Raw genomic sequence first — 12,695 nt, forward strand, 5'->3', positions numbered from 1 at the left:
CCCTCCCCTTCTCCGAGGACCTGAACAGGAAACAGACAGGATCCTGGGCCACGTGACGCAGCCACAGATGGTCCCCCCTCCCCCGCCCTTTCTCTGCGGAAAACCCTCCCCCAAAATACTTTTTGGTTTGAGACAAGTTTCCATAGCAACCGGGGTCCCTATCCGCCAGAGGGTTACCATGGCGACTTAACAGGGCTCCCCGTCCACAGCTAAGGAGGGTCCCCGCACCTTGTCTGTGGAGCAAGGCTCGCAGGAAACCGCGCGAAGGACGGAGGCCTGGCCCGCGGCCCTGCCCGGCCCTCTCCTAAGAGCCCGCCTCCACCTCCATCAGGGTCAACAAGTCACCCCTGGACAACCTCCCGGTGTGAGCTCACTCAGGTCACAGTGCCCGAGCCACTCCCGGTCAACAGTCCCGTCCAGGCCCCAGGCAGGGGGCTTGCACCTGCTGCCGTACGATGGGCCCACGGCTGCCCCACTGTCTGAGCCCCCCCTCCACCCACCCCCCCCGTTTGTTCCCGGTTAACGGGCTGCCCGCTGAGCCCTTTCCTCCCCAGGAGGCTGGAGGCGGAGGGCAGGCACGGCCTGTTCCTTGCTTAGAATTTCTGCTTTGGGCTCAGCTGAAAAAGTGGGGGTGGGTGGGCGTGGCCTATGACGAGCTGGGCGTGGCTGGTGAAGGGCTGGGCGTGGCTGGTGAAGGGATGGGCGTGGCCAGCGGGCGGCTAGACAGGAACTATGAATGATGGGCGTGGCCAACGGGCGGCTAGGCAGGAACTATGAATGATGGGCGTGGCCTATGGCGAGCTGGGCGTGGCTGGTGAAGGGATGGGCGTGGCCAGCGGGCGGCTAGACAGGAACTATGAATGATGGGTGTGGCCTGTGGGATGGGCGTGGCCTGTGGCGAGCTGGGCGTGGCCTGTAGAGGGCTGGGCGTGGCCGTTGTGGAGGAGGCCGGGCTGGGAGGTGGAGTCACAGTTTGGGGGGCCCGGTGATCCAGCCCGTGAATAAGGGGCGCGTGTATTTCAGCTTCACACCCCGCCTCGCCCCCGCGGCCACTACGCCAGGAGGAGGCAGCAGAAGCGCAGTCTGTGCGCGTGGGCCTCGCGCGGCCGCCCCTCCCGCGCGCTCCCTCCCGTGGGCCCGGCCCATCTGCGGCCCGGCCCGGCCCGCCCACGTGCCCACGTGCCGCCGGAGCTGGGCGCACAGCTAAGCAGCGCACATCCCCCAGATTCGGGGACACAGACATAAATCTTCCAGGCTTCTGTCACATCCCCACCGAGCCCAGCACAACAAGCTCATTAAGAATCAGTGAAAGTGTGTGTGGAACTTTTTTTTAGCAGAAGTGCGAGGTCTAAAATGAACAGCAGCAATTTAAAAAAAAAAAAAAAAAAAGACTAGAGTCAGGCTTTTCTCTCCACCGGGGAAGGCCGTGCTCACCCATCGGCCAAGGGGAGGGTCTGATCTCATCTCTAGACGCCCCCCCTCCAGCTTCGACCCCGATACTGTGCGGACCCCGATACTGTGGGCACCCCGGGGTCAAGGACAAGGCCACGTCCTCGGGGCTGAGCCTCGGCTGGATCCCTAGGTGTCCCCTGACCTTGCCCGGGAGCCTGGCTTCCCGGGGTGACCTGGGTGCCCTCACTTCGCTTCTTGGCTCTTGATTTTGGTGCCATTCAGAGAAACCCTGACCAGCCAGCCACACGCCGAGGGGATGGGGCGGGGGGGAGGGCCCTGCTGGCTTTGCAAGGAAACCTGCCTCCCCAGATCCCCAAACCCTCAAACCCGCAAGCCCATGCCACCTCAGGGCGTCGGGGAGCTGAGTCGGAGACAGGGCTCCCCCTCCGGAGGAAGGCGGAACCCCCACTTCCTCCCTTACCCAGGTGGGTGACGCCCTCAGCAGCCATGACCCAGGTGTCGCCGCCGCCCTGGGGCTGGGCACGGACAGCGCGGCCTCCGTGGTCCCAAGGACCAGCTCTCCGCGTCTAACCTCGGTCCTTCTGCCTCCATCACTGCTCCCGATCCCTCCTCCGTGGAAATAAGGGACCGTCGCTCCCTCCCCATCCCCCATCCCATCTGCCTTCCCCCCAGACTGTTTCCCACACACGGAGCTGCTGGAGATAATATACGATCTTTTTTTTTTTTTTTTTAAGGAGCAGGGAAGCTGAGCAAGGAGGGTGTGGGACTCATTCCCTTCCAATTCTGTCTGGCTCCGGCCGACGAGTGTCAGTTTGCAGTCCCTGAACAGACGAGAAGCAAGAGGGAGGCGCGAGGAAGAGAGGGGGGCGTGCTGACTCCCCGGGGCACAGACCGAAGGGCGGGGGTGGGGAGGGGGGGCTGTCGGGGAGAGGGTGGGAATCAGAAGCCGCCTGCCCCCTCCTGTGCCGTCCCCACGGGCCTCAGACCCCGTCCAGACGCCTTGGAGTCACCGGCCCACGCACGGACTCCTTCACATCCTTACACGGGTTGAGGGATGCGACACGGACCCCGGTCGTGGTCTCAAGTGATCCGAAGCCAGAAAGTACGAAACTGGCATCCCAGCCCGGCCGGCGTGGCTCAGGGGTTGAGCATCGACCTGTGAACCAGGAGGTCCAGGTTCGATTCCCGGTCAAGGGCACAGGCCCGGGTTGTGGGCTCGATCCCCAGTAGGGGGCGTGCAGGAGGCAGCCGATCCGTGATCCTCTCTCACCATGGATGTTTCTCTCTCTCTCTCTCTCCTCTCCCTTCCTCTCTGAGATCAATACAAATATTAAAAAGCAGGTGAGAAGACAGGACCTCGGAGAGGCCAGGGTCTCAGAGCTGGTGACAAAGAGGTAAGGCGTTGACCTGGGTCCACCCGACCCCTTCCCCGGGGCACCCGACCCCCGTCTTCCGTGTCCTTCCTCCCAGGCCCCCCAGGAGAGGAAGGGGGTGACTGAAGACGCCGGAGCCGCTGCCAACAGCTTGGGCTGAGAAGCTGCGGCTTTACGATGGTGACACAGATACCGTTCCAGCAGGAAACCCGACCGCGGGGCCGAGTGTGGGAACGTGGCAGGACTCCAGGCCCTGGCTGGGTCTTCTGTGGCGAGTCCCTCCCCACCCCCATCGGACCCCCCCTCCCAAGGCAAAGGCACGGCCGGCGGGCCCCCCGCCCACCCGACACCCGGGCCCCGGCCCGGCCTCAGCTTCTGGGAAAGAGCGGGTCGGCGTCCGCCCGCCCTGCACCTGTTCTCCTCCGAGACGAGGGAGCAGCCGGGATGTCCTGGCCTCGTTCTTCCCCAGATGTTCCCGCAGCCCCCGGGGGCGGCTCTCAGGCCTCAGCCCTGGGAGGGCCTTCCCAGGACCCCCAGAGGGGCTGCTGGCCGACGGAAGGGTCTGGAACAGGGGCCCCGGGGTGGACAGAGGACAGACAGGCCCAGGGCCAGCTCTGGATCAGGCCCGAGTCTCCGGGCCTGCCCAGAAATGAGGACGCCGACAATCCTGCACCCACAGGCCTGCACCCACAATCCAGCACCCACAGTCCTGCACCCACAGTCCTGCACCCACAGTCCTGCACCCACAGTCCTGCACCCACAGTCCAGCACCCACAGTCCTGCACCCACAGTCCTGCACCCACAACCCAGCACCCACAACCCAGCACCCACAGTCCAGCACCCACAGTCCTGCACCCACAGTCCTGCACCCACAGTCCAGCACCCACAGTCCTGCACCCACAGTCCTGCACCCACAACCCAGCACCCACAACCCAGCACCCACAGTCCAGCACCCACAGTCCAGCACCCACAGTCCTGCACCCACAGTCCTGCACCCACAGTCCTGCACCCACAACCCAGCACCCACAACCCAGCACCCACAATCCTGCACCCACAACCCAGCACCCACAACCCAGCACCCACAGTCCAGCACCCACAACCCAGCACCCACAGTCCTGCACCCACAGTCCAGCACCCACAGTCCTGCACCCACAACCCAGCACCCACAGTCCTGCACCCACAACCCAGCACCCACAACCCAGCACCCACAGTCCTGCACCCACAGTCCTGCACCCACAGTCCAGCACCCACAGTCCAGCACCCACAATCCTGCACCCACAGTCCAGCACCCACAGTCCAGCACCCACAATCCTGCACCCACAGTCCAGCACCCACAGTCCTGCACCCACAACCCAGCACCCACAGTCCAGCACCCACAGGGTTAACATGGATGGGACAAGCCCCCCAACCCCCCTCAGCCTGCAGGGCTGTGAAACAGTGACCCTGAATAACCCCTCGCTGTGAGGACGGGAAGGGGTCACACAGACCGCAGACCGGGCTCAGCTGGGCGGGGATAACTGTCAGTCATCACTGCTGCTCGCCTCAGGGCCACACGGGCCTGGGGAGGAGGTGTCTGACCCGCCCACCGAGGACAAGGCCTGGATCCGGGTCTCGCGCTGGGAGCTTCCTTCTAAGGACCCAAACCCTGCAGCTGGGCCCTTCCCCATAGCCCCGAAGCTCGGGCTGGGCTGAAGGGTCAAGCTGGAGGCCTCGCCTGGGGTCCCTGGGGGCCCAGGAGGTCCCGTGGGGGCTGCGGCAGGAGCAGGGATGGTGCAGCCTGCTGAGCTGGGAGCAAACCCAGCCGGGAGGTGCCAGCCCCTGGGGGCAGAGCCCTGTGAGCACGGCCCCCTCTTCCTGCCCCGCCCAGGGGCCCGGGGGCAGCCCGGCTCTCCCCATGGACACACCTGGGGCTCGGACATCACCCCACCTCCAGGCCAGACCCCACCGACGGGCAGCACCCATCGGACACCCTTCAGGATCCGCCTGGGGTCCCCGGAAGGACACGAGGGCGTTCCCGCCCCGCCCGAGGCCCCGGCACCCTAATCACAGGAGCGGCGCCCGGAGGCCTCCGGGGCCGGAGCGGCCGCCCGGACTTCAGAGGGCTCCGCGGAGAGGCTGCCCGCGCTGCGGCCACGCAGGGTATCATTGCGACTCTAAAATAGAGTGGGGACGGCGCGGGCCGGGCTGGCCGCCGGGCTGAGGTTTGGCTGGAGCCGGGCCGGGGCAGAACCGGGCGTCGAAAACGCATCTACGAGGACCAGCGGCGGGCAGCCAGCCAGGGCCCGGGAGCCGCCAGCGCCGATGGTCTGGGCTGGCACCTGGACCCGCAGGGGGCTCAGCGGGGCGCTCACCCCCGTCTGGGGGCGCTCACCCCCGTCTGGGGGCGCCCACGGGGTCCTCCCTCTCCTCCCGGTCCGGCCAGAGGCAGAGATGCTGATAACAGACGAAAAGCCCCAGCCTGCCTCCCGCCGGTTGCCGCCGCCGGTTCCCGCCGCCGGTTCCCGCCGCGCGCCCGTGCCCACACTCAGCTCACAGCGGGGTCCATGCTGGCACCTCATGGCACCACTCTGATCCCCGCTCGGCCTCCAGCCGGGGACAGAAACAGCTCCCGGGGCCTCGTCCGTGGGCACCCCGACCTCAGCTGCAGCCTGACAGGCAGAACGGGGTGGGGAGCCCCGGGCCCCCGAAGCGAGGGCGCGGGGCAGGTGTGGGAGGTGGCGTTGGCTCGGAGGGCCCAGCAGGGTCCCCCCGGCTCCTGCACCGCCGCCCGCTCAGCCCTTCCTGTGCAGGCAGGCAGGGCCCGGCTCGGCGCGGGGACATCAAACGCATCTGGGAAATGCAAACAGGCTGAGGCGGAGGTCAGCCAGCGCCAACGAGAACCATGTGTGCATGTGTGCGCGCTTCCCCTCCGCTGGCTGCTCACGGCGTTTCCAGGCAGCGGGCCGGGAGCCGGCGGCAGGGCCAGGGGTACCCAGTGGGTGCTGGGAAGCAGACCTGACGCCGCCAGCTGAAGGGAGAGGGTCCCGGTGGGGGAGCTGGACAACACCAGGAATCAGGGGAACAGGTCCGCGTCCCCCTTCCATCGTCTTAGTTCAAAAGACGGGATGGAAAAAAAAGACAGGGGTTTGGCCTCCCACACAGGGAACGGGGGGGGGGGGGGGGTGGCCTGGGAAAGGCAGGTGGGGCCGCAGGTCTGGACCCAGAGGTGCAAACTCTCAGGAGGCAGACTCTGGGCTCAACAGGCTTTCTAGCAACGAGTGCTTTCCAGGCAAACAAGGTAGTGAGCGCCCCGTCACCGGGAGTGTGTAGACACAACACCCACCTGCCCGCGGTGCTGCCGAGAGATTCCTTCCGTCTCTAGGTGGGCGGCTCAGCCCGACGGGTTCCACTACGCGGCTCCCTGAGGCTCGGGGAAGGGTGAGGGGGCGGCGTGTTCTACACGGAAGAGGGACTTTCTCCCAGCGGGGGAGACGCCGCCAAGGGTGCAGGGGCGGGAGGCAGGGGTGCCGAGCTGCAGGCGTGCACCCTGGGGGCCCCCTCAGCCTGGACATCAGGCCCGGCTCCCCGCTGAGCCCCACAGAACAACCTGCACCTGGAGACTCCGGGTAGGAGGCCGTGAGGAGCCGTGAGGAGCCGTGTGCGAAGGGACAGGTGCCAAGAAGGGTGGGACTGGAGCCCTGGCCGGTGTGGCTCAGTGGATAGAGCGTCGGCCTGTGGACTGAAGGGTCCCAGGTTCAATGTCGGTCAAGGGCATGCACCTTGGTTGCGGGCACATCCCCAGTAGGGGGCATGCAGGAGGCAGCTGATCGATGTTTCTCTCTCATCCATGTTTCTAACTCTCTGTCCCTCTCCCTTCCTCTCTGTAAAACATCAATAAAATGTATTAAAAAAGAAAAAAAGCAGGGTGGGACTGGAGGTCAGCAGGAGAGGGTCTGTGGCCGGCAGCCCAGGCGTGGTGGGGACAGGGCAGGTGTGGTCACAGTAATGGATATGGGGGTGTGGGGGGGCAGATGTGAAGCAAGGGGAATGTGTCAGGAAACACCCCAGGATTTCAGGGAACGTGGTCCCGTCGCCCGTCCAATCCGTCTCTCCGGGGTTTGGTTTCGGCTGCAGGACGCAGGGATGCTCCGTCTCCCCGGAGCCCAGGACCCGCCCTGACACCTGCTCCGGCAGCCACCGCCCCTCCGGGCGGCAGAGCCCGGCTGCCTTGGGACCGGAGAACCGGCTCCGAGGGGCAGGAGGCCACGCCCGCAGGTAGGGAGGAGCCGGGCCTGGGCCTGGGCAGGGCCCTTCGGAGAAGAAAACTGTCTTTTTTTGTTTGTTTTTTTTAATACATTTTTAAAAAATTGATTTCTGAGAGGGAGGGAGAGGGAGAGACAGAGAGACACATCGGTGGTGAGAGAGAATCTCATGGATCGGCTGCCTCCTGCACGCCCCACACCGGGGATGGAGCCTGCAACCCGGGCCTGGGCCCTGACCAGGAATCGGACCCTGACCTCCTGGCTGGGGTCCAAAGGCACCCGCTTCCTGGAAGTGGCCCCCATCCCGGGCCAGCACCCCTCGGTCTCCCGGTCTCTGGGGCTCTCTCTCTCCGGTGGGACCCTAGTTCTTTGGCAGCTTCCGCGGCGAGGCAAGGGGCAGGGGGCCGCCCGCCTGGACCATCTGGGCCCCAGCTGACTTCCGAGAGGGGACGGTCAGATTTCCGCTCTTTCACTCCAGAAAAGCTCTTACTTGGGGCTGCCTCACCGCCCCCTCCCCCGCCCCGTTCCCTCAGAAACGGGGTCTGGGCAGCTTCTGGGGGTCTGGGAGGGGACCCGGGAGGGAGCGTAACCTGACTCCGAGCCGCGCTGTGGGGAACAGACGCCCTGAGTCCTCAGCCTCCATCCCATCCCAAGACGTCGAGGCCGCCATTCCTGTCCCCACAGGCCACCCCGCTCCCCACGGAGGGCGGTCCTGGCAACCGAGGTCACCTCACACCTCTGTGGCCTCTCAGAGTCGGACCCCTCTCTCCCGGCCCTTCATCCATCAGTCCACCTCCATCCCCACCCACCAGGGACCGGCCAGGCAAGGTGGCCAGAGAGTTAACCCCTCTGTGGGGTCATCAGGTCAGGGCTGGTGGCCTTGGGGGGGGGGGGGAAACTCCTCTTTTTTAAAAAAAAAATATTTTTATTGATTTCAGAGAGGAAGGGAGAGGGAGAGAGAGAAACATCCATGATGAGAGGGAATCACGGATCAGCTGCCTCCTGCACGCCCCACACTGGGGATCAAGGCCACAACCCGGGCCTGTGCCCTGACCTCCTGGTTCCCAGGTGGACGCTCCACCACGGAGCCACGCAGGCCGGGCAGGTTACTGCTCCCGGAAAAACAGCTCAGAGGGTGGCTTCCAGGGCTGGGGACCTCCAGGGACCTCCAGGGCTGGGGACCTCCAGGGCTGGGGACCTCCAGGGACCTCCAGGGCTGGGGACCTCCAGGGACCTCCAGGGCTGGGGACCGCCCAGAGGCTCTAAGTCCTGCAGGCGGAGGCCTGACCTTGAACAGGAGAGCCGTGCCCTCTGCTGGTCTGAGTCTCCGATGCTCCATCCCACACCCCAGTCAGGCAGTGGGCACCTCTCGCTCCCCTGCCCACCCCGACCCCCACCCCACCTGGTGCCGCCTCCCCCAGCGGCCTCAAGCGCCCCCGCCCCGGCCCCTCTCCATCACGCGGTCCCCACGCCTCTCCTCCGCCCTCGAATCATCCCTCTTTTCCCTTAGGGTCCGTCTCCCCCACTGGCAGCCCTGGGCACGGATGGCACCCTCCGGAGGTCCCCGGGTCCGTGTCTGCACCCCCAACCCCACCCCCTCCCCCTCTGGCCCCTGCAAAGCCCACAGGCCGCCTCTTCCGCGAGGCTCAGAATCCTTGCCCCTGGTCAGGGGCGCACAGGGGAATCTGGGGGTGCTGGGGAGGCTGCGCCGGGGTACACCAGCCTCCAGCGCTGCATTCTCCGAGGCGCCCCCTCCCCACCCTCCACGTCCAAACCCGTCCGCCTGTCACTCCGGACGCCGCCTGCGCCGGCCCCGCCCCTGCACACGCGCGCGCGGACACGCCCCTTCCCAGCCCCCGCGGGGCGGGCACCAGCCTCGGACCCCCCGCGCAGCTGGTCCCAGGCGCCCAGGACCCACCTCCCCGGGCGCCCAGGACCTACATCCCGGCCACCGCAACAAGTCCTCGGGGCAAAGCGGCCTACGGGGCTCCAGGTCCGGCTGCCCGCCCCCCCCCCACCCGCGGATCAGCGTGGCCGTGTGGGGTCCCCAGGCCGCACAGCCTCGCGCCCTGCGCCGCCCCATCTCCAGGCCAGGGACCCCGGGCAGGGGCCGCTGGGCTCTCGGCACAGACTCGGGGCGGCGAGAACAATGGGGCCGCGCTCAGTGCTTCCTCCGCCGCCGCCAGAGCGGGCTTTGTCCCTCCCTCCCCGCCGGCTCGGCTTCCCTTCGCCAAAGGGCGCCGGCTCCCCAGTCACCCGGGAGGCTCGGCGCCAAAGCACCCCTCCTCGGTCCCCCTAAAAGCCAGCCCTGGGGAAGGGGCCTGGGCCGGAGGCGCGCGGAGGGGACGGGACGCGCGGCCAGATGCGCGCAGCTGGCGGCCCGCCGGCCCCAGGCGCGGTCCCCTCGCCAGAACCCCCCACACCCTGGATATCCGACTCGCGCTCCCGCCGGGGGATCCACAGAGGAAGCGGGGCCCCAGCTCTGCTCGGGGGGCGGGAGGGGGGCGGAACGGCCTCACATCTGCTTCCCGCACACGTGTCCCGGGGACCCGGCTCTCCCCGGCTCCAGCCGAGCCGCGGCGCTCCCAGCGCACAGACCGGAGGAGCCCACACCCCTGAGGTCTCCACCCGCCCCCGGGTTCCGCCGGGCTAGGATGTGGGGGTTTAAGACGCGAGGACGCCCAGGGGGCTCGGTTAGTTCTGAGCGTCTGCGCCCTGCACCCCATTGTCCAGCCCGCACCTGCCCAGGCCCGAGCGGCGCGGCCTCCTGGTGACATTTCTAAGAAGGCGCCTGGCCTCCGCGGCTGGAGGCGGGCCAGCCCTGCACATCTGGGCGCAAGGCGCCCTCAGCACCGACCTGAGGTCTGGAGAGCCCCTCCGCGGGGCGGGGCTGGGGCGGAGGGGGGGGGCGCGCGCTTTCTCCAAGTCTCCCCCAGCAGCTGTCCGGGAGGGAGGAGGGGGGAGGAGGAGGGACGCAGAGGGGCGGCGGGGTGGGTCCGGGACTCACCCAGCATCTGGCTGAAGAGCAGCTGTTCCAGGTCCCCCAGCACCGTCACCACCAGCTCGGGGTCCACCTTGAGGAAGGCGCGCTCCTCCGGGCCCTTGGCGGAGGGCGCGGGCCCCGCCGCCGCCTTCTGCGCCTTGGCCTTGCTGGACAGCAGCTCGTCGTCCGACTTGCCGTCGTCGCTCACCGCGGCCTCGGGGGCCTTGCTGAGCGGCTTGACCTCGGCGTAGGGGCCGCGCGGGATGCGGCTGGGCTTGGCCAGGCCCGGCGCCAGCGGGGCCAGGGGGGTCTTGGGGCCGCCGCCGCCGCCGCCGCCGCCCTTGGCCTGGAAGAGCGAGTGCTCCGACCTGGACAGCGTCTTGGTCATGAGGGGCGCCTCCCGGCCCTTGGCGCCCGCCTTCCCCAGGCCCTTGGGCGCCTTGGCCATGTCGTCGGTCCACTCGGGCTCGTACAGCTGCAGCTTCTTCTCCGAGTCGGTGAGGAAGGACAGGTTGGTGAGCGACTTCTGCTTGCGCAGGTTGGAGGCGGGGGGCCCGCCGGGGACGCGGCCGTCCACGCTGCCCGACTTGAAGACCCTCAGCTCCGCCGCGCTGGCCTTGGCCAGGCCGCCGCCGCCGCCGCCGGGCGCCTTGGCCCGCTTGGGCAGCATGGCCCTGCCGTCCGCCGCCGCCGCCGCCGCCTTCCTCCCCGGGTCCCGGGCTCCGTCCGCGCCCTCGTCGCCGCCGCCGCTCAGCTCCACCTCGGGCTGCGCGCTCCGGACGCCGCTGCCCAGCATTCTGCCCGCGAGGAGCGCATGGAGGATCCGCGCGTCTGCAGGCACCGGGGCGGGGGAGCGCGGGGAGGAGGCGGAGGCGGGGGAGGGGAGGGGAGGGGAGGGGAGAGAAAGGACGGAAGAAACCGGGGAAGAAGGGAGAGAGGTAGGGTGAGGGCGGAGGGCGGAGGAAGGGGGGCGCAGGAGGCGACGGGCGAGGAAGGAAGCGCGGAAGGAAGCGGAGGAGAGGAAGCAGCGAGGAAACCGGGGGAGGGTGGGGGGGAAGGAGGGGGCGGGGGAGAGGAAAAGGGAGGGCGGCGGGGGGGGGGAAATACAAATTAAAAATATGTAAAAAAAATCAATCAAAGGAAGAACGGAAGCCCTGAACCCCGAAGCCCGGGCTCCCCCCGCCTGCTCGCCCTGGGGTCCTGGGGGCGCGCGGCGCAGCGCCCTCGCCGCTCCCCGCAGCCTGCCCGCTGGAGCAGGGGCTGCGGCTGCGGCTGGGCTCCGAGCAGGCGAGGGAGGAGGGAGGGAGGGAGGCGGGCGCAATCGGGGAGGGAGGGAGGGAGGGAGGAGTGTGCGCGAGGGAGGGGCGTGGGGAGAGGGCTGTGTGACTATTTCTGGCTTCGAGGGGGTGGTATTTGCCGAAGAGACGCAGGGGCGGGTGAGTAGGGGGACGGGAGTTGCGAGGGGGGGGGGGCGGGTAGAGATAACGGGTGCCACCAGTTTTTCTCCTCGATTTGGACTCAGACAGGAGACATTGTCCATTTACCCCAGAGCCGGGGGGACAGGGACTGTCCTGGAGATGTGGGGGTGCAGGGGGTGCAGGTCCAAGGGAGTGAGACCCGGCAGCTCCGAGCAGGAGCCAGAGTTCTCCTGGGACGGGGTGGGGAAGGGGGAATAGACAGGTGGCTGGCTGGCTCCCTGACACCCCTCCCCCCAAGCCTTCTGGTTACCACCCCCCCACACACACACACTCCCAGTCCCACCTGGTTCAGGCTTGGAGGCCCGAGGCTGCTCCCCTGAGGACTGTGGTTTGGAGACACGGGGCCCAGGACTGACCGGGTCGGGGGAGAGGGGGTGTCAGGGCACGGAAGGACGACTAATCCTCGGTATCGGGCGGTCGGGTGCCCGTGCTCGGGGACTGGGTGACCTTGTCAAAGTCACCGCACCCCCCCGGCTCTCCGGCTCTGCCTGCGGTGGTTGCAGTAGCAGCCGCACAGGTGAAGGGACGTGGGGACCGGGACGGGATGTGGCCAGCCTGGGGAAGCCCAGGGAGGGAGGCCCAGGACGGGGCCCCTAGCCTGCCAGAGCTAACGTGGGGTGCAGACACTAGCCCTTCTCACGCCCCTTCCACCCGGGCCCAGGGGACAGAGATGGGGTGTAGGCAGAGGCCCACGGAGCAGGCTGCCCAACCGTAAGGGGGCCCTTCCCTTCCCCCCGTGGCCTCCCACGAAAGAACCCCGTGGTTCGAAGACGCGAAAGGGAAGGGGTTGGCCCGGCCGGCGTGGGCCAGCGGCTGAGCGTCGAGCTATGAACCAGGAGGCGATGGTTCGATTCCCGGCCGGGGCACAGGCCCGGGGTGCGGGGCATGGCACCACGCCGTCCCTTGACGCGGATCCTTACGGCCTGACCGTTGCCACCACAAACGCAGGCTCCACCTGGGAGCTTCCGAGGCCACCACGCTGCCCTGCGCCCTCCACCGGAGGACCTTCCGGCAACCCTTGGCGCACCCTCCTTCCCGCCACTCCTCGGAGGGGGTGTCAGGGCGGGCGGTGTGAGCCTGAGCTGCCCTCTCCGGGCCTGCACCTTCCTTCCCTGTTCCCGCCGGGTATTCCGGGCGGCCTTCCCGATCCCCTGCACCCGCTCTCTCGCCGGCCAGCACAGCCTCTGGCTCCTGCATTCCTGGGTCG

At 67.9% G+C, this 12,695-nt stretch overlaps 1 protein-coding gene across 4 annotated transcripts in view; it reads right to left on the minus strand.

Annotated features, from left to right (window-relative positions):
• Window positions 1-12,695, minus strand: part of NAV1 (neuron navigator 1) — a 112,129-nt gene that overhangs the window by 64,035 nt on the left and 35,399 nt on the right. For all 4 annotated transcript variants that reach the window (XM_054713135.1, XM_054713134.1, XM_054713133.1 and 1 more), the window contains exon 4: window positions 10,035-10,841. In XM_054713135.1, coding sequence (XP_054569110.1) covers window positions 10,035-10,841 — 807 coding nt within the window. The remainder of the gene's footprint in view (window positions 1-10,034; window positions 10,842-12,695) is intronic.

Source organism: Eptesicus fuscus, chromosome 24 (assembly GCF_027574615.1).
Source record: "Eptesicus fuscus isolate TK198812 chromosome 24, DD_ASM_mEF_20220401, whole genome shotgun sequence".
In the NCBI taxonomy this organism is placed as follows: Eukaryota; Metazoa; Chordata; class Mammalia; order Chiroptera; family Vespertilionidae; genus Eptesicus; species Eptesicus fuscus.